Source organism: Microtus pennsylvanicus, chromosome 13, assembly GCF_037038515.1.
Source record: "Microtus pennsylvanicus isolate mMicPen1 chromosome 13, mMicPen1.hap1, whole genome shotgun sequence".
Lineage (NCBI taxonomy): Eukaryota > Metazoa > Chordata > Mammalia > Rodentia > Cricetidae > Microtus > Microtus pennsylvanicus.
Window position 1 is genome coordinate 827,765 of NC_134591.1, and position 21,913 is coordinate 849,677.

The following is a 21,913-nucleotide window of genomic DNA, read 5'->3' on the forward strand; positions in this document are numbered from 1 at the left end:
TGTGATGGTTCCCCCGGGACAAGATCAGGTTCCCTTGCTGGCCAAGAACCTCGCTGACAAAAAGCTGAGGCTTCTTTCTTTGGAAGACATCAGTAACTTGAGGAGTCAGAAATAACTGTTTAAGGATCACTTTGTAAAAACTTTGTGCAAGTTGTGAAGTTTGTGATTATATAATTTCTATTCACATATTATCAAAGGCAGCTGGGTAACACTGGTCAAGTTCACATTTTTCCTTACTTAAGTTTTCTTTGGTCTTTTGATTTAAACTTGACAATATTTCACTGCTTTTGTTCTTTGTTTCTCTCCAACCCCTTTATTCTTTCACAAATTTTGTGCACATTCTTGATTGATGTGCATTTGTGGAAACTAAAGAAGTCATTATATGAATCTGTTTTTTCTGTAATGTATGACTGTAATTTAACTATATTATTCATTTTCTTTAAAATGGTAGACCTTCAGCAATTTTATTTAGAAAGTCTCTTATGTTACCAGTTTATTAAATTTTGTTTATTGGTACAGTTTCTGTGAAGAGATCATTTTTTTTTATCCTCAATGCCTACCTCTTTCCATTTACTGCCATATCTGTGTTTCCAGTTGTTGCTATTTTCATATTTGAATCTTTGCTACTAAAGTGTTGGTATGATCAATATATAATCTCCTTGAGCATTCTTTGTGTTTCCACTGTGAATGTAGCTTTCTATTCAGCTTTACTCTTATAAATTTTTGGACAAAGTTATTGGATTCCACTCATTTAATTATGGAAATTTACCAGACAAAATCTTAATTTTGATTCAGCATTTTCCAAAGGATCATTTCTTTACTTCTTTATTTATTTAAGATTTGTTTTTCTTGTTTTTATGAATCTTAGATAGACTTGACTTATTGGATAAAAGGTTTTATGTGTCTTGGCAAGTGGCTCAGCACATATTCTTTTTGTGGATGACCTGAGTTCAGATAGTTACACTCAAGGTGGGAGGTTTGATGTGGGAGTGTCATATATCAATCTGTTGATTTCATTGACGCAGCCCCGCCGCTCCTTATTACTACAGAGGTTAATAAATCTCTACTATTCCCAATCCAACAGATCTGACAACCTTTTATTTTTTTGTATGTCACCTGTATACATATGCAAGACATTCTCTCTCATACACAAACATACACAAGAAATAGCAGTAACCTTGCTTTCAAATGTGTCTGTGACATAAAGTTGGAGCAAAGCAAGTTGCTTTACATTTACCCTGCTTCTTCAAAAATCTGTTCTTTTGAAATTTCTTTTAAAAAGTTTTCATTTCCTCACTGTGATGCAGATTTAGATTTAGTCACCAACAGTAGTTAAAAAAAATGTTATCTAAGTGATTCTAAATCACATTATATTTTATTATAAGAGAATGAGATGTTTTAGTAATCAAAGCTATTTTCTACAAAGTAAAAACATCAGAAGACTTCAAGTGAATCTTGTGATTTTTTTGGAACAGTCCTACTCACCCAACCCATTTTCTATTATTGATAAAAGAGAGAACTTGAGCGTATAGGATGCCATTGATTTCTTGGAGTTTGATTTTGATTAGTACCTTGTAGTTCTTGTTTAATGGACATGTATACATATATATCATATTATATATGTATATATAATGTATATGTATATAATATATATTAGTCTATATGTATAATATATATATTAGTAGATTTGTGTTTATGTCATGTTCTATAATGGTACCATCTACATTTTTAATTTTTTGAACCATAATTTTATTACAACATTCATTTTCTTGAAAACTATAGACATTGACCAATTTGTATTCAGAATATTGCTTATGCTATTTGATCCTTAATTGTTCATTTTTAAATAGTTTCTGTGATAAATAGTTTTAGTTTTCTCTTATTGATCTTAGATGCTTGCCCCTTTGCATTTTCCAGCATGTCTGTGCTTTTATCTTGGTGCTTTCTTCAGGTTTGACTATTTTGCTGCTGTTTGTCCTTTAAGTCCAGGAAGAGTCACAACAAGAGACCATCTCTCACACCACCATGTAAAAGCATGAGGATTTTATTAATTCTGTCATGACAGGGTCTTTCAGCATTCGAGAAGCCAGAAAGATCCTGAATAGCTCTTACAGGCTATTTTTAAAGCAAAAAGCCACAGAAACAAGGGGGATGTCTGGGGGTTCTTTTTTTTAACTATTATGATTCCTTATTTAAAAGACTATTACCAATAATTGGCTCGAGAGCAGTTGCCTAATCAGATGAGGTAAGAGGAAACATCTGAGGGTCACTTTGTCCATTTCCCAGGGACTGAGTTAAAACACCAGGAATGGAGTCAACACCTAAGGGTTATCTTGCCCCTATTCAATAACTGAGTTCTATTTGGAGAACATTCACAAGGACTCAGGAATATAATGGAAAGTTCCCAACATTTCAGTATGTGCATGTGTAGTTGTTAGATTCCCAGGGAGGGAGCACTAAGGCACTGAGGCTGAGAGGGCTCAGCTTAAATTTCTACACTGCTTAAGTCATTGACATTGGTTCTCTAAAACCTTCTCATATGTTATTGTGTCTGTGTGCTAATTAGCCTCAGCTGTCAACATGACAAAACCTAGGTTCATCTGAGAGAACATCAATTAGCCATGTGCTTAGATCAGAATATCTGATCTCTGTCTGAAAGACATTGTGTTGATTGATGATTGATGTTGGAAGATCTTCCCCTGAGTTGGCAGTGTCTCTAAGCCAGTGGGCCTGGGCTGATGAAGAGAGCTAGCTGAGCACAAGACAGTGACAAGGCAAAAGAGAAAACTAGGCAACAATGGTTCCACATATTTTGCCTTCAGTGATTAACTTGAGTTTCGATCCTAAGCTCCCACAGTGGTGGACTCTGACTTAGGAGTAACAACCAAATAAATCTGTTCATTACCAGAGTTCCTTTTGGTTAGGTAATTTAATCACAGCAACAGAGATGAAAGTAGGAACAAAAAATGGTACCTCAAAAGTGATTTTGTTGCTGCAATGGACTTGGAAAAATTTTGAAGATATCAAGACTTTAGATGGCAAAAGTCAAGGAAAGCTCTACACAAAGTATAACTGACTGTTTTGTAGGACCTCAAAGACTGGAATATTGTGAGTTATAGCAAGCAGTGGAGGTCGAGGTCATAGGATTTTAGTGGACAAAATGCCCTACAGGGAAATAAGGAGCTGATCTGGCCTATTCCTCCTGAGAGGTCTGTGTCTCAAGGATTTCAGGTTAAGGCAATGGCTACTGGGGCACAGTGTGACTCCCAGTTCCCGACAGATTGAGGGACTCACTCACAGAGGCATTCAGCCTAATTTGTGTTTCTCTTTATAATCCCTTAGTAGTCAAGGAAGCTTGGAAGCTTTACAGGGCAACTGGTCTGAGACAGTGAACTTGTATTCCCTGCATGGCTACAATCTTCATAAAACCACAACTGTATTGAACCCAGAAATTGCCATTAACTTCTGATTCTGATAAATATATAAAAATTCTGATTGCTCTCAATAAGCTTTCGTAGCCTCATCTAGCTCTGTTCCCCCAGACCAAGCTGGACCTCTTCCTTGTGGCCCTATCAGGAGACCTTTGTTTGCTGGGAAACTACAAGTGCTTACAAGACTTTATAGAAATTTCCCTGGGCGGTGGTGGCGCACACCTTTAATCCCAACACTCAGAGGGCAGATTTAGGTGGATCTCTGTGAGTTTGAGATCAGCCTGGTCTACAAAAGTTTAGTTCCAGGACAGGCTCCAAAGCTACAAAGAAACTCTGTCTCAAAAAACAAAAAAAAAAAATTTCATAGGCTGGAGAGATGGCTCAGTGGTTAAGAGCTTTGCCTGCTCTTCCAAAGGTCCTGAGTTCAATTCCCAGCAACCACATGGTGGCTCACAGCCATCTGTAATGAGACATGGTGCCCTCTTCTGGTCCGTACTATATACATAAAAACAAACAAACAAATAAATAAATAAATCTTTAAAAAAAATTTTCCTGAAGATTATTTGTGTGATCCTTTGGCCCCAAATCTTTCTTAATATTTCTATGTGCCAAGAAAGTGATTAAATTAAAAAGTAATGGACTGATATCTTGGAAAAAAATATCATTTCTGTTGGATGGTTACTACTGCTGACTCCATCGAGTCTACGTTGATAAAGAAACACACAGAAAGGAATGAAAGGAAAGAAATGCACTTGGCAGTTTTGGATGCAGTCCAGTAATGAAAAACAGGGATTTTCAAGGATTTTACACGGTTAAAGGGAAGGCCCTTGCTCTACATTTAAAGACATGCAATGTGCCCTAAAATGTATGACTCTGTCCAGCTAAGTTCTTAACTTATGGAAGGAGTATGCAACAAAATCCCTTGTCTCGGAGCAACCTGTAGTAAATTTTATTCAGTCTTGGCAGGATACCCCGAATGGTCTGTCCAGCAGAATTCAGTTGGAAAAACATATTGTAAGCTTTCGGGTGAAGCACAGGTGGGGCCTACCCCTCAAGATGCTCAAGCCCATAAATCTCTTTAAGCTGAAAAAAGCTGAGTTCTTGCCCGTTGCACTGTGTGACTCACTACCCTCAACCAGCTCTGTATCTGAGACCAGTTCAGCAGTTGAGGTAGTCAGGTTCCTAGGAAAACCATGCCAGTTGAGAGAGGTGGTAATTGAGGATTCTTCTCCATCACTAGGGAGTCTTCTCCTTGTCTCCTCTCCTTCCTGTAAGGATATCGAGAAAACCCTGAGAGCATTTCCATCTGGTGCTGACCATGAGCCTTCACAGGCCCTGCCAACCAAATCAGAGAGCAAACTCTCAAACATAAATTCACAGATACACCATCTCACAGTGGGACTGTTTAGAGAAAGAGAGAGACCCAGGAAGACCTTTTACTGCCTTAAAGAACGCAGGGTCACTGTCACCAGGAAATAACTTTAGAGAGTTTCGACAAACTGTAGAGACAGAATCGGCCAGCCAACCAAAAGTCTATACCACTGCTGTGCTCCTTCCAGAGCATAGCAGGAGCACACTGCTTCCTGCAGACACTTTGGCATCCCAGCGGTTAGGTGCCATTGCAATGGTAAGAGGGGACAAGAGCCTGGTGCAGCAGAAGCCCAGTATTCCAAAGCATCGAGTCTCACCAAAGAGCCAAATCAAAATGTTGGAGGCTAGTTACCAAGGTGAGGAAACTAAAAGACATTATCAGCCCTGGCCAAAACCCACACAGATTCCTCCAGAAAGCCCCTTCAAAAAACTTGTGAGCCACTTTCTTCGATGGATTCACCCCAAGAAGGCAATCAAAGGGCATGAATCTCCTCCTAAGAAAGGTAAGATAACAGCAGCTACTGCCCAGAGTCAACAGAAGCCAGCCAAAAAGAAACCACATGTGGACAGAAATGTTGCTGAAGCCCAGGAACTTACGAAAGCCCTTGGGCAGATGTTAGAAAAGAAAATGATGAAGCAACGTACACTCTGTGCTTCCAAGGTAAAACAGCACAGGGAAACTCCTCCACTCCCCGCCCCTCAGTCTTCTTATAGCTATAAGCCAGCCTCTTACTCAGAGCAAAGAAGAGAACCCAGCCACCCAGGCAATTCCTCCTGCCAAAGGTATTCTACAAAGGAGAGGCACATCAAGGATCGACCATCTCAGAAAAATGTACAATTGAGCAATGAACAACAGACCCCTCAGAAACCCAGCGTCTTGCCCCCTAACACAGCCTTTAACCTAGTGTATCCTTCCCATCATGGAATAATAGTGCCAACTGTTACAAGTTGCAATTTCTTCTGTCCTGGGCACTGTTGTGCTCAGAGAATTATCTTTCGACAACTAGAAAATTCCTCTTTGGTTTTACTTATAGGAAAGTAAAATCGAAAAAAAAAAACTTAGTCCATGTAAAAATTATTTTTTTCATGTTAATATATTCAAGATATTTAATGTAGACCCAAACATGTATCTTCCCCTTAATAAAGAGTGATGGTTTCTCTCTGTTCCATGTTTCATATGGGCCTTGGTTTCTACCAAAGATAAACGGGGATGGGTGATTGGCAGAGATAGTGCAAACCCACTTCCATAAAAACTCTTGACATCAAAACAGTTTCCAGTCTCCAGGGAGATGGTTCTCTTGGTAAAATGCCTGATGCAAAAGAATAAAGACCTGAGTTTGGATCTTTATCACACATGTGAAAACTAAGCACGATGGTATTTTTAATCCCAATGTTGGGGAGAGGAAGACAAGAGGATCCCTGGGGCTTGCTGGTTAGCTAACTATTCAAATAAACAAGATACAGCCTCATTAAGTGATACTGTCTCAAAAAAGGAAAAAAAAGAGCTGATACCCAACACTGACCCCTAGCCTTTCCACACACACACACACACACACACACACACACACACACACACACACACACATATACGCAAATATGTGTGTCTGCTTGCACATACATCTGCCCACACATAAAAATGTCAGGATAAGAAAAACTGAGAAAATTCCATCTCACTTTCTGCTTCAATACTTTATATCAACTCCACTGCTCCATTGTTTATATCAACTTTTATATTAAACTTTATGCAACTGCAAAGACTAGGCAGACAGAGGCATCTTAAGTCTCAAAATTCTCCCTGGTGCTTCTTCAGACAGGGAGAGAGTCAAAGACCTTTCCTTGTTACAAAATAGCCAGGACTTTGGATGGGGACCCATAGCTTTCTTAGCAGAGAAGAGATGATACCTGCCTCTGGGGAAAGGTAGGAATAGTACAGCCTTAAGAAAAAGTCAGTCGTTGCTAGGCACCTCGTTACATTCCTCATGCTCTACAACAGCAGAGGAAAGCACCTCCCAGGTCAAGATGATCGATCATTCAGGGATGCCACTGAAGATCATGTCTACTCCAGAGGAATAACCCCTACCATTCACTTACCTTAATCTGTCTCACAGCTAACTCCAGTCCAGGGAAGCATTCTGGATTAATGAAGAGGGATATGATTGAGAGTTGGGGATTGCAGACTCAGGGCTGTGTAAAAAGAAATTAAAACCTTGGAATCAGAGAGAGAAACATGAAGGTGCTATAAACACATTATCTATGAGGAACCCTTACTGTTCCCTGCCATCTGAAAGCCAAGAGGAGGAGATTGTTAGGGGTCAAGTGATTCATTCATCTTGCACACACTTGTATCCCATCTATGATCCTTGGTCTCAGACCTAGAGAAGCCAACACACAAACAAAAAGCCCAACTTAGCCCAGATTGGAATTAAAAAAAATAATTAGGGGAAGATAAATTTAAGGTTGAATATAATCAAATCTCTGATCCTAGAAAGGATGATTTCACAATCGAAGTCAAGACCAAGGATCCTGAGATCTTGTCTGTTGCATGTATACACAGTTCCAGGACTACTATCAGTAGAGAAATGGAAATTTAAAAAGGGTGGGGGGATGGCTTGGGATCACATGCAAGTTTTCCTCAGCTCTTTGTCCTTGTTTAGTTCAGAGACCAATAGGAAAGACACAATCAGAAAGGGTATGCATTGCCAGTACCTTGTCAGAATGTATCCCCTCCCCTGTGTAGAAGGATATAGGAGAGGTCTATGCACTACTCTCTGCTTCTAGCATTCCTTCCTACTGGGTGGGCTCTGTCCATACAGAAAATTAGAAGGAGGAGGACCTATTTATGCGGAGAACATGTTCCACGCTGTGCTAAACACAGAACACAGAATAGGCACAGCTTAGAAACCTCATAACCCATGGAGGAGAACCTTGCACAAGACTGATCCTGATGCCAACAGAAATGGGATTAGGCTGGTACTCACCTACAGGTAGGGATAGTAATCACAGGCCCCTGGGATCTAGGTGCTGATGCAACTAGCCTTCTCTTAAAGATGGACAACTAAGTTATCCTCCAGGGTGGGACCAACAGTGAAAATGGAGCTGGGGCTAGCAGGAGGGTCTGAAACTTGAAGCATAGTTGTCTCCAGACTGCAAAAACTAAGAAGAGGGTAATACAGACTGGACCTTGACCTCAGAAGAGGTCATATCTGACTGCTGCCAGCTTCTCTCAGGACACCAAGAGGTGAGTTTTCTGAAGTGTGGAGGAGTTGGACCAAGATCCCATGGTTCTTATCAGGAAAAGGGCAATACGTTGGCTACACTGTTGAACCAGACAGGAGAAGTTGATTCTCCATCCTCCATAAGATTCAGCAAGGTCATCAAAGAGATCCACAGAAGCCTCCCAGAGAGACGAGATAGCATGGACACCTCTCACTGCCTCACATTGCTTTGTAATCTGAAAGTTCTCACAGTGACTTTCCATGGGAACCTCACATAGCTGAGTCCTCATGTCAACCTACACAGGCACCATGGAGATTTCTATGAAAGCGCTCATATACAAATCTCACAGACCCCCTGTAGAGGCCTCTACACAGACTGCACACAGACCTTTCAGTCACACAGAGGCCTCAGTTTCATAGTTGTACCCCTTCTCACACAGATATATTCCCAGACACCACACTTAAACTTCCACATATACCTTATCTAGAGACCTGTCTCAGCCAGCAAATAGGGACCCACAGATACTGCTCACATATACCTTATCTAGAGACCTGTCTCAGCCAGCAAATAGGGACCCACAGATACCGCTCACAAACCACGTAACACAAAATACAAGGAACACCCCGAGTTCTCCAAAAGATGCCCCCTAGTCAGATGGCAGAGTTCCCAAATAGCAAATTCGCTCAGAAAACCCCAGAGACTCCCCAAGTCTCAAAACCTCTCACAGGGACCACCCTCCCCCGTGCTCTACAGATCTTTCTTAGATTCCAATCACCACCCTGGAAAATCCATGTGATGTTTCCCATCTCTCACAGGTGTAATTCAGAGAGCACGTTAGAGACTGCCATAGAGACCTCCCATGGAGCTGTTCACAAGAACACTTTTCTCTCTGATACCCTACAGAGACGGGTCCCCTTATAGACTTCCCACACAACACAGATCTCCTATTACCAGGGATGCTTCAAGGAACCTTTCCTAGAAGTTTCATACTTCTCACAGTTGACACAAAACCTCTTACGGAGACTCCACAGAAACCTCATCCAGGGTTCTCAGCAGAGAACTGGATCAAGGGTTTCATATGGAAAGCTCACACATTCTGCAGCCTGAGCTGCTGCTGATGAAACATTATCAACAAAATGGTACCCTAGATAGGATTCACTGAGAATCATAGCCACATTGTCAGCATCATACCAAATGAATCGGTTTCTGTTATTGAAGAAACACATTACCTTTATCTTAGTAATATTTCTTTTATCTCTGAAGAAAATCTACACTAAGACCTGCATAAATATTTTCTTTCACCAGATTTCATTAGTTTGAACTTTGTTTTTACCTGGGGATGGGGTGCTGAGGGAATGAAGAAAGGACCAACAGACAAAGGTATAGTAAAGCTGGGATTAGGTGGAATCTGCTATCACCTCAACTAGGAACCTCAGTGTGTTCATTATGTACAGCACAAGCAAAGGGGCTACCTAGTCTTAGTAGAAGGTCTCTGTAGGTGAGGCTGTAAACTTCTGGAAAAGGAAGCTATGGTCGCTAGTTTTGTACACAATAATCAATTGTTCATAAACACTAATACTTAGACTGCTGAGCAAAATATTGCCATTCTTCTAGAGCCTGGCCAATATAGGTAATGGCTTTGGCAACTTCTCATGGGTCCTAGGGCCACTGAGTCAGCAACATGGCTGGGTGCATGTCAACAACACATTATCACTTGTTGTAGGAGGCTCCTTCCGGCTGCTCAGCCCCGAAATAACCACACAAAACTGCATTAATTAAATCATGCTTGGCCTATAAGCTCTAGCTTCTTGTTGGCTAGCTCTTACATCATAATTCAACCCATTTCCACTAATCTGTGTATCGCCACGTGGATGTGGCCTACCACCAAGGTTTTGTCCTGGTATCTGTCTCTGGCAGGGCTACAGGGCTTCTCCTTGATTCCACCTTCTTTCTCCCAGAATTCAGTTTAGTTTTCCTTGCCTAGCTCTATTCTGCTAAGCCACTGACAGAAACAACTTCTTTATTCATTAACCAATAAAAGCAACACATATACAGAAGAACCTCCCACACAATTTGCTCAGGACTTAACTCACTGGAGGGATTTCCTCCACTCCTTACAGAACTCTGATCCACAATTTAGAGAATCATACATTTTTAAACACTGGTTAATTTCCAGTGAAAGTGTTCTTTCAGTTTGTTACCATTTGCCCAAATCATATCAATGCCACATTTTTGTCTCTCATTGGGGGGAGGTTTTAAACTTAGATGATTTTCTTTTTTTGAAAGACCTGAAGCAGAGGAACCAAAAACAACTTAAGGAATGAAAGGGCTTATTTGTCTTACAATTTCAGTTATAGTGTGTCATTAAAGGATGTATGTCATTAAAGGAAACTGTGGTAAGAACACACACAGGAATTTGAAGCAGAAGCCTTGGGAGAATGCTTCTTGCTTGCTTTATCAGCTTCGTGCTCAGCAGGCTTGCTCATATATCTCATGGCCCTCTTGTCTAAGGATGGTGGCACTCACAGTGGACTGTGCTCTTCTACATCAATAATACAGACAATGCCCCACTCATATATCACAGTTCTATCTGATCTGGTAATCCTTAAGAAAGACTCCCTTATCAGGTGACTCTAGGCCAAAAGTTCTCAACCTGTGGGTTTTGAACCCTTTGCGGGGTATGAAATGATCCTTTTATATGGGTTGCCTAAGACTATTGGAAAACAGAGATATTTTATTATATTCATAACAGTAGCAAAGTTAGAGTCATAAATTAGCAACAAAAATAATTTTATGGTTAGGGATTGCCACAAAATGAAAACTGTATTAAAGGACCATAACACTAGGAAGGTGGAAAATCATTGTTCTAGTCTGTGTCAAGTTGAAAGTTAAAGTTCATTAGGACATTATATTTTATGTTTGTTATTTCAGAGCTGAAAAAAGAGGCATTGTTTAAAACACTTAAAGACAAAAGTATTTACTTGTATAAGTATAATTTCTGATAAGATTATTGTGATTGTTAATATCTGAACTGAAGGAAGTGTACACTTAATTAGACTTACATAATAGCAATTAATACAATGTCTGACTTATCTGACCATCACTTTCCAAAGGACGCACTTTGGTATAACTTTATGTTTCTCACATGAATTAACTGTTATCCATGCCTTGATCAATTCTATTTTAATGACAGCTGTTAAGTATGTGTCACTGGATGATCCACCAGGACCACACCATCATGGTACGTTCTCCAAGAATTACAGAATTGATGTGTAGGGATTTTTAATAAGTTTTGATATAAGAATTTCATTTTTCTATTGTGTGTGTATGTGTAGTTGTCTGTTACATACATGTGAGTATATCTCACACAGCAAGCATGACACTAAGCTGAAGATCATGGGGTGTGTTCCTATGTCACTTTCTATATCATTGCCTTGATCTCATTGAATCAGAAGCTCACCTTGTTGGTTAGGCTGGTTGTTCAGCAGGGTCTTGGAATCTGCCCCACAATGCTGGGGTTATAGGCATCTACAGCTTATTTTTGACTTTTTTAAAATGTACTAGGCCTTCTCTCTAGCTCCCTCTAGTTTAAGATTAAATTATTTTTCTATGTTATTTCCTTGTGAAGGCATTGAAATCTAAATGACAGAGTAGGAGCATGGTTGCCCTCTAGCCCTAATCAGATTATATACATGTTTTAACAGTGCAAGCTATGCAACTAAGGATAGTGATCAGAACCAAATTAAATCAGTTAAGTAAAAATTAAAAGAAAACTTTCCTACAGGACAATATTGTCTTAGGGTAACTATTTTATCAGGTTTAAATGATTGATATTATTTTGAATTAAAGTTGTTGTATGAGGAGCAGACCTGCTTTTGGTCCCAGCCGCCAGGCTCCCAGTTGCCCAGCTAGTTTAACCCCCAACATAACCACGCAGAAAGTGTATTAATTAAATTACTGCTTGACCAATAAGCTTTAGCCTCTTATTGGCTAACACTCACATCTTGATTCAACTCATTTCTAATAATCTGTATGTCACCACGAGTTTGTGGCTTACCAGGAAAGTTTCAGCATGTCTGACCTGGCAACTTCATGGCAACTCTCTCTGCTTCCTTCTTCTGAGCATTCAGTTCTGTCTACTTCACCTACCTAAGACTGCCCTATCAAAAGGCCAAGGCAGTTTCTTTCATCAACCAATGAAAGCAACGCAGAGACAAAAGAACCTCCTACACCATTTCCCCTTTTTCTGTTTAAACAAAAAGGATTTAATTTCTTTTTATACAAACCTGAGTCTACAATTTTGGAAACAAAATCTTGATACTATATATTATTATGCTCTCTTTGAATTATTTAAATGGTAAGGAAGGAGCAAAAAAAATATTTTCACAAATGCTGCTAAGTTAATCCAAATGAGGTATTTTAAAAAATACCTTGACTTCAAAATTGAAGTCAAAAGATATGTTACTTTGGAGAAGAGATTTTGCTATTGTTTTCACAGAAATTGAGAGACTGTGGATTCATTCTGAGTTAAGAAAAGTCAGGTTCGATCAAAGAAGACCACCTGAAAAATCTCTGGTAGGAACAGATGGCCTGCATGTCTGAGTTCTACATGCAGAACGGATTCAAGACTGCTGCCTGAGATGATCAAGACTCACAGGATACTACAGTCAGGACTTGATCAAAATTTAAATTTTCTTTAGGTCCCCATAAGATTATCAGCGCTCCCAACCAGCCGGAAGTAGCCTGGAACACTATGCCCACATTCCCAAAAAATGGACTATAGATATTTTCCTATGTTTAAAAAGGGGGGGGGAATGGTAAGGGAGAATTGTCTGTATTCTGTCAATCATGTTTTAAATAAATGCTGATTGGCCAGGCAGGAAGTATAGGTGGGTCAACCAGACAGGAAGTAGAGGCAGGGCGATTAGAACAGGAGAATGCTGGGAAGGAAGAGGCCCATTTCTCCACAGTCCTGCTCAGACCACTGTAGAAGCAGGATGTGACCTGCATGGCTAAGAAAGGTACTGAGCCAAATGGCTAACATAGATAAGGATAATGGGTTAATATAAGCAATAAGAGCTAATAAGAAGCCTGAGCTAATGGGGCAATCAGTTTATAACCTAATGTAGACTCTCTGAGTGACGTTCTCTATGACTAAAGGGCTGGGGAACCAGGCGGGATAGACACCCCAACAAGCAGGACCTCATACTACAGGGCAGATGCAAGGGGACAGGGAGATGAGTGGTATGAAAATGCATGATATGACATCCACAAAGAATCAATAACTGTTAAAAAGAATTTTTAAAATATTCAGCAATAAATGCAAGCAGGTGAGAAAAAAATGAACTAATACTATTATAACACATCAGCATTGCTGTGTACTGCTCTAAAAACTGTTGATGTGTGCCCAGAAGTGAAAAGGGGAAAAACAGAGGGCAAAATGCCAGGGGACTGTGAGCATACTTTGCTTCTACTGTTAGATGTATCCACATAGGAAATTCCTTGGCATTCTTATGGAGGACATTCCATGATGTTGCTCATAGCAGCCTGGTGGTTCTCTTACGAAAACCCAGCAAAAACAGCCTCTTACCTTTCAAGTAGTTCCACACACTTTCACTGTGTGGTACTAATTTGATCCTTTCCAGAGTGTACCTGTGAGGAAAAGAATATTATTTTAAAAGAAGAAGCCAGGCGGTGGTGGCGCACGCCTTTAATCCCAGCACTCGGGAGGCAGAGGCAGGCAGATCTCTGTGAGTTCAAGACCAAGACCAGCCTGGTCTACAAGAGCTAGTTCCAGGACAGGCTCCAAAACCACAGAGAAACCCTGTCTCGAAAAACCAAAAAAAAAAAAAAAAAGAGAGAGAGAACAAGTAGACAAGGTTTTAGAAACACGGGGTGGAACCTGACATGCACTTTCCCATTTCTCTCCTGTCAGGCATTCACTTGGATCCTCCCAATGTTTCCTGGTACCACCAGAGCTCCAACTAGATAAGAGAATCCTGAGTATGCACCTGTCAGCCTGTCTCGACACTGCCCCTTCCCCACAAAAGAAGAAATGGGGTTGGAGAGACAGCTTAGCAGTTAAGATAATGATGGCCAGTTGGTGGTGGCGCACACCTTTGATCCCAACACTCGAGAGGCAGAGGCAGGCAGATCTCTTGTGAGTTTGAGGCCAGTTTGGTCTAAAAGAGCTAGTTCCAAGATAGGCTCCAAAGCCACAAAGAAACCCTATCTCGAACCCACCACCACCAAAACAAAAAAAACATCTGTAACTCCAGTCCCAGGGACCCAGGGACCTAAGGCCCTCCTTTGTTTGCTCCAAGCACTTCATGCATGTGACACACAGGTACATACACAGAAAATATTTGTAGACATAGAATAAAAGTTTTTTTTAATTATATGGAAGGGCTGGAAAGATGGCCTGGTGGTTAAGACTGCTTCCTACTCTCCCTAAGAACCCAAGTTTGGTTCCCAGCACACGTTAGGCAGCTCACAAATGTGTGTTATCCCAGCTCTAGGGGGTCTGAAGTGTTTGGTCTCTGCAGACACCTGCCCACATGTGGCACACACACATACACACACACACACACACACACACACACACACACACACACACACACAAATAAAAAGATTTCACTTTGCATCATACCCTAAGTACCTCCAAAATTTTTGGAGAGAAAAAAAAAGAATATCTAAGATTTTCCTTCTGAAGTAAATGTTACTAAAAGGAAGGAGACTTGTCTTTTATTGATGCAGAAACCTAGGGTGGCAAATCAAAGGCCAACTTATACCTAAGAAGCTAGACATCACCTTAGGAGCTAAAAGAAATGGCACAGAGCTGGGTGTGGTGGCACATGCTTTTAGTCCTTGCACTGGGGAGGCAGAAGCAAGTGGATCTCTGAGTTTGATGTGAGCCTTATCTACAAAGTGAGCTCCAGGACAGCCTGGACTATACCGTAAGACCTGTTGTGGAATATTTAACTATGTAAAGGTGTTTTACATTTGTTTATACTTCATTTGTTTAATTATGTAAAGATGTGTTGCATTTGTTTCACCTTGCCTGCCTAAGGCACCCGATTGGCCTAATAAAAAGCTGAACAGCCAATAGGTAGGCAGGAGAGGGATAGGTGGGGCTGGCAGGCAGAGAGAATGAACAGGAGGAGAAATCTAGGCTGGAGAGAACTGGAGAACAAGAGAATAAAGGAGAAAGAGAGGGACCTGCCTGGGGCCAAGAAGTCAGGCAGCTGCCAGACAGACAGACAAAAGAAGCAGTGAAAATAAGATATACAGAAGGAAAAAAGGATGAAAAGTCCAAAGGCAAAATGTAGATGAAGAAAAACAGGTTAAGTTTTCTGAGCTAGTAAGAAACAAGCATAAATTAAGGCTGAGCACTCAAAACTAGTATTAAGTCTCCATGTCATGATTTGGGAGCTGGTTGCTGGCCCAAAAGAAAAAGCCTGGTACAGAGACCCTGTCTCAAAAAAAACCAAACAAACAAAAAACAAACAAACAAACAAAAACCGCTATGGAATTTACAGATAAAGTGGTCATAAGTATATACTATATTCTATGACAGGATTAATTATAATTATAATGCAAAACCAGTATTCCAAAGTCTCAAGCAAGACTGATCCCAAGTATTTAGGTAAAGTATACTTAACCTACAATAGCAGATTCTGCTTGCACAGAAATATGGCTATGATATAGTAAATATAAGACAAAAGAAATCAGTGTGGTGGCACAGGCCTATAATCCTAGCACTCAGAGGTGGGGGCAGGAGCACTAGGAGTCCAAAAATCGTATCAGTCCGTGTATTGAGTTCTAAGCCAGTCTGTGATAGATGAACCTTTTCTCACAACCAATAAACAAACACAAACCAAAACCCCTGCGCACATAAAAGACAATACCTATAGAAAAATACTGTGTGTTTGTAAATATATTACAAAGCTTGAAAGGACATACATAATTGCAACTTATTCTAGAAAGAGAGAGAGAATTCAAACCTTTTTACATTTTTTCATTTAGTTATATTTTTTGAGTAAGGGTCTGAACTAGCCTGGGCTGGCCTGGAACTTGTTAGATAGCAAAGGATGACCTTCAACTTCTTATGCTTCTGCCTACACCCCCTCAGTGCCCAGCACAGCGTGCACTGCTCCAGCACACAGCACATAGCACAGGGCACACATTGCTCCAGCACATGGCACGCACATTCCAACACATGGCAAACAGTGCACACCGCTCCAACATAGGGCACAGCTCAAGCACACGGCGCCCTCGGCTCCAGCACACGGCTCCAGCACACAGTGCGCACTGCTCCAGCACACTTGGTTTTCTGCAGTGCTGGGAATCAAATCCTTGGCTCTGCAATGCTAGGCAAATCCTTTACCAAATAAACTACATCTCCAGCTCAAGAATAAGAAATCTTGTATCTAAACTTACTTTAACTCAATATACTTTTCTCCCATAAATATACTACACTACTTTTATAATAGAAGGGGGGAAAGAGTGAGGAAACTATAATCAAATCAACTTATCAACCTATATACTTAAGAGTTAAAATTTTAATTAACATACCATAAATTTTTCATAAACCATCTATTAATAACATTTTAAATATTATTTTTGGCATCTTTACAGAATTTACCTTAATTAGGGAAAATTCCACTTCTTGCTCATTTCTCTCTCATAGCGGAAAGCGAGGAGACAAATGTGAATTTTCCATATGCTTTATATTCAGTACTTTAGGTCTTTTAAAAGCTAACCTAATGAACAGACATGTTCTCTTAAGCCCACTATTTATTTGGGTCAAGATCAGATTCTTGAGTGTAGTGGTGCTCACCCGGAATCCCAGCACTCAAGAAGGTGAGGCAGGAAACTCTCAAGTTCAAGACCAGCCTAGTCTACAAAGCAAGGCCCATTTTAAGTAGTTGAGGAGCATTGCCTCAGAGGTGAAAAGTACTTTCTTCTCTGGAGAGGATCAGTGACTCACAACCTCCCAGGACTCAGGTTCCAGGGGATCTGCTGCCTTCTTCTGACCTCCATGGGCACCAGGTATACGTCATACAGAGACATACATTTGGGCAAAACACTCACACACATACAATAAAATAAATAAGTCTAAAAAATGTTAAAAGCCAAAACTAAAACAAACACCAACTATGCGTGCTCAAAGTGTGAACTGGACACTGAAACAAAATGAACAAGTAAGGGTGTGAGGGCAGAGACTACTACTGTTTCCCGACGTAAAACTCTCTCCAGCTGCACGTGTCTACTTCTTACAGCTTTGCATACAGCAGCTCTTGTATATGCTTGCGTGCCTGTGTGATTTTACCACAAAAGCTACATTTGGCAATGTCTGGAGTGATCCCTGTTTAAAGCTAGGAGTGTCATTCAACACCTAGAGTCAATGGACAGAGCTACTCCACACTTGGCCAGCCAAAAACACAATATAAGCGTAACACGGCATTTGGGAACGACTACCTAAAATTCAAGAATTATTGAAAATAGATCCAGAAGAAATTTCCTGGCATCATGAAACTGGACTTCATAATCTCTAGAACCAATGAGTCAAGAAACTGAAGGGGCTGCAACACAGAGATGTACCACATTACATGCAAATTTATCCGAGTGCTGCTTCCCAAATCTGCCCCATTTGAGCTCCATAAGGGCGGGACTGGGCAAGCCTTGACTCTGCAGCATCTGAGTGCCTTAGGCGTGACCAGCACGCACGGTTTTAATAATGAAGGAATAAGTGAAGGTGGATACTAACTGGACTTCTCTTTCCAACACAGCACGATCACTGTAGCCAGTGGTATTAGAAATGATGAAATGTCTTTGGTTCCAGACAGAGTTATTTCTCACATCCTTTTTGAGAAGCTGGTCTACATACTGTAGCTCATTATCCCAAAGTAGAAATTCCTAAAAGTTAAAAAAAAATCCACTCAGAAATGTCCTATTATTTATAACAACAACATGAACAAACAAAAAACTAGCACCATGTCAGCAAAGTTAGAAAGGTAGGCCTGAAGACAAGGTGGTTATCATATGTGTAGAGCAGCCTGTGATCCCAGCATTCAGAGAGTAGAGACAGGAGGATTAGAAATTCAAGCTCATTCTCAGCTGTATAAATTCAAGGCCCCCCAGAGCCACACATAAGACATTGTCTTAAAAACAAAAGAAAAAAACTGAGCACAGATCCCACAAGGTCACAAACTAAATAAACAGAAGTCATCCAAGAAAATTTAGATGGGAAAACAAACAGAAATGAATAATAACCAAACAGGAAAAGACTGAGTAACTTTACGAGCACACAAATGAATGCAATTTGGTATTAATACAGAACATTGAATAGAGAGCAGCATTATAAAATGCATACGGAAGCATGGTGGGGGCACAGACCCGTTATCCCAGCATTCAGGAGGCTCAGGCAGGAGGATCAAGAATTCAGGGCTACCTTGGGCTACAGATTGAATCCTTGTCTCAAAAACAAAATACGTAAGCAAATTTTTAAAAGCAAATGCACGATAAAATTACCTGAAAATACATGTAGAGAAATACACAGAATGGTATGAAAATTTCATTTTATGATTAGGGCATTTTGAAAAAGCTAATGTATTTTTATTTCTTATTGGACACTAGCAAGAGTAAAAGTTTCAGTAAGCTGGTTCCTGATTTTAAAAGTCACACTGAAAATAAGAAACTAAGGGAACATGTGGTGACGAATTCTGTGCTGATGAATGATGGAGGTGAGCACTGTCTGTGTGGGCCATAAACAGTGAACACGCCTAGTCATGCCGACCGTCCCCAAGCACCACTGCTTGAGAAACACTGGCTTACAGGTTTTCCTTCACTTTTAATCTTATGTATGTGTATGAGTGTTTTTCTTGCCTGCATGTCTGTGTACCGTGTGCATGGGGGCCAGAAAAGGGCATCAGATCTTCTGGGACTGGAGTTACAGACCAGTTGTGGAGTGAAGCTGGTAATCAAATTTAGGTCTTTGCAAGAGCAGCAAGAGCTCATAACCACTGAGCCTTCTCCGCAGCCCACCGTCTCACAGGCTTCCACGGATGTGTGTATCTCACTTTCAAACTGAAGACATGGTTGTCTTTTTCTTTTTGAGACAGGATCTTATGTAGCCCAGGCTGGCCTTAAGTTCTTGATCTGCCTGCTCCCACTTCCCATGTGCTGGGAGTATAGGCATGTGACATCACACCTGAGAGGACATACATAGGCATGTGACATCACACCTGAGAGGACATACATAGGCATGTGACATCACACCTGAGAGGACATAGGCATGTGACATCACACCTGAGAGGACACACCTTTTCCCATTTTAGTTAGCATGAACAATGTACAGATTTTCTTCAGGTTTCAGATTTCACTTGTCTCTTATTATAGTTGAAACTAATCTTGTCTTCTAAAAATTGGGTTGAAAGCATGAAACCACACATATTGAACGTAAAAAGAGAAGAAACTTTATAATAGTTATAGGAACTTAAAAGCGACAATGTAACTCAAGGGTCTCTTGTACTCCTGTCATTCGGAACCTCTGAGAAGTCAGTAAAAAACAAACCACATGAGGTAGCTTTTCAAAGACACTCGTAATACTGTATTTAAGTTGTTATGGTAGGTAGGGGGCATGGGTGTCTGTGAGTATTTGTGTGTAACACACAGTTTTATGTAATTACAATTTTCTTTTCTATTTGCTTTGGTATTTGACACAGGGTCACGCTATGTCCCCCAATCTAGCACGGAATTTGCTTCTGTAGACCAGGGTGGCCTAAAACTCAGAGATCTGCCTGCCTCTGCCCCCTTAAGTGCTAGGATTATAAATATGAAACCATCATACTTAGCTGATTACAGTTTTAAATAAAAATAAAAATACTAGGGCTTGGGGTATACCAAGCTCATAGACTGCCTGGCATGCACGAAGCGCTGGGTTCAATCCCACTGGCGCACAAAATTGAATGTAGTAGAATCCCAGCACTTGGGAAGCAAAGGTAGGAAGGTCAAAAAGTCCAGATCCCCATTCAGACGCATACTTAGACCCTAAGGAAGGCAGTACCTGAATGACCCACTGCCATGTCGATACTGCCATGCATATTCTTTGCATCCTGATTAAGAATATCAACAATGAACTCCAGCTCTTGAGAGGGGTCTTTTAGCCATTCCACTAAGACTCTCCAATGGTGCCTGAGAAAGAAGGGGGAAAGCTTAGGTTAGCCCCGATGACATGTCAGCTACAGGTGCTACATGAGGTGATGCACTGGGCATTCAAGAGGCACAAATTCTCAACTTAAAGAGATTAAGTGACAGAGAATGCCAGCACACTGGGAGCTGAGAGGCACAGTGACAGGTGTGCACAAGCAGGTATGACTTCTCTCCAACCAGACCTGCAAGGACAGTAAGCTTTCAAAGCCTAGGACTGTTGTGCAGGATTCTGAAGCACTGCATATAGATGAACGAGAGATGTGAAACTAGCCCACCCAGTTTAATGACTCTACTGCAAACTAGTCAGCTATCACTATGTTCAAATGTCACCTACAGGAGACTTCCCTCTACCAGTCTGGCAGAACTTACTGACCTCTGCCCCAGAAAATATATAACTAGGACAAGTTACAGCTTTGTCACAAGACAGTTTCTGTGCTAGAAAAATACTTGTGATTTATACCGGGTTCCATTTTCAGTTTTCCTTCTCTAAAAAGTTACACACACCTAAGATTCTAAGATGCACTGGGAGGCTTGGTAGCTGGTTCAACACTAGAGCATCTGCCTAGTATGTGTGACTCTGGGTTTCATCCTCACATGACTAGGAAAAAAAACAGAATCACGGTGGAAACACATACCTGTGAATAGTCTAAAAAGATCTCTGGTTTATACGCTACAAATTGCATGTGTGTGACATGTACTGGAATAATATCAATCTTTAAAAAAATTACAGTATTTATTATACTAATGAGGAGTGACATGAAAAAGGAGAATTTAATGCCCAATTAGTAACCTATACTAGATGGATGAAAAACCTAAAGAATTCATCTCACATATATGAAAAAGGCAAAATACTATCAATAAAAAAATCCTAGGTAGTGGGAAGAACCTAAATGCCCCTCAGCTAAAGAACGGATAAGGAAAATGTGGTACATTTATACAATGGAGTACTATACAACAGAGAAAAATAATTACATCTTGAAATTTGCAGACAAATGGATGGAGCTAGAAAACATCAAATTGAGCGAGGTAACCCAGACCCAGAAACACAATTACCATATGTACTCATTCATAAGTGCACTGGTTCCTGTCCTGTCAATAAACCTTGTGTGATTGCAGCAAGGATGGTCTCTTGTGAATTCCTGGGGTGTCGGGTTATCCCGAGACTTGAGTGACAGTCTCCCCACTCCAGAAGTCTTTCATTTGGGGGCTTGTCCGGGATTGGCAATTACCCTTATCTCCATTTGGAGGTGAGACATTATGTGTCTGTGTCTTTGTGTTTCCATGCCAGCTGAATTCAGGTTCAGGTTCTGTACTTTCAGGTTTATAGTCATGTTTGTGTCTTTGTGCCAGCTGAATTCAGGTTCAGGTTCTGTACTTTTGTCTTTACAGTCGTGACTGCATCTTTGTGTTTCTGTGCCAGCCTAGTTCAGGTTCTGTATTTTCGGTTTCGGTTTTGCAGTCGCTCACGTCTCGGGAGGAGACGGAGAGAGTGATCAGCAGACTTGCTAGTCCCAGGAGGTGAGAAGGGACCTCACCTGGGAGATTCCCATCTGGGTGCTGGTGAGGATATGGAAGTTCTCCTGAATTGGAGGAACTATAAGCCTTCTCGGCCATCTGTATTTTTGAAATGGTTTTTGTTTGTCTTGGGGGAGACAGACATTTGTTTGTGTGTCTTCAGTCTT

General features: G+C 40.7%; 1 protein-coding gene across 7 annotated transcripts in view; it reads right to left on the bottom strand.

Moving 5' to 3' along the window:
* Nucleotides 1-1,075: 1,075 nt before the first annotated feature.
* The window catches only part of LOC142833445 (protein farnesyltransferase/geranylgeranyltransferase type-1 subunit alpha-like), a 28,990-nt gene continuing 8,152 nt past the window's right edge, over nucleotides 1,076-21,913 (bottom strand). For 3 of the 7 annotated variants that reach the window (XM_075944856.1, XM_075944857.1, XM_075944858.1), the window contains 5 exons: nucleotides 20,086-20,213; nucleotides 17,788-17,936; nucleotides 13,609-13,670; nucleotides 6,894-6,986; nucleotides 1,076-4,699 (listed from right to left, as the gene is read on the bottom strand). In XM_075944856.1, coding sequence (XP_075800971.1) covers nucleotides 6,940-6,986; nucleotides 13,609-13,670; nucleotides 17,788-17,936; nucleotides 20,086-20,133 — 306 coding nt within the window. In that variant the 5' untranslated portion in view covers nucleotides 20,134-20,213 and the 3' untranslated portion in view covers nucleotides 1,076-4,699; nucleotides 6,894-6,939. Of the gene's footprint in view, nucleotides 4,700-5,223; nucleotides 6,113-6,893; nucleotides 6,987-13,608; nucleotides 13,671-17,787; nucleotides 17,937-20,085; nucleotides 20,214-21,913 lie in introns of those variants that run through there. The other 4 variants (XM_075944860.1, XR_012907406.1, XR_012907407.1 and 1 more) reach the window with 4 other exon arrangements.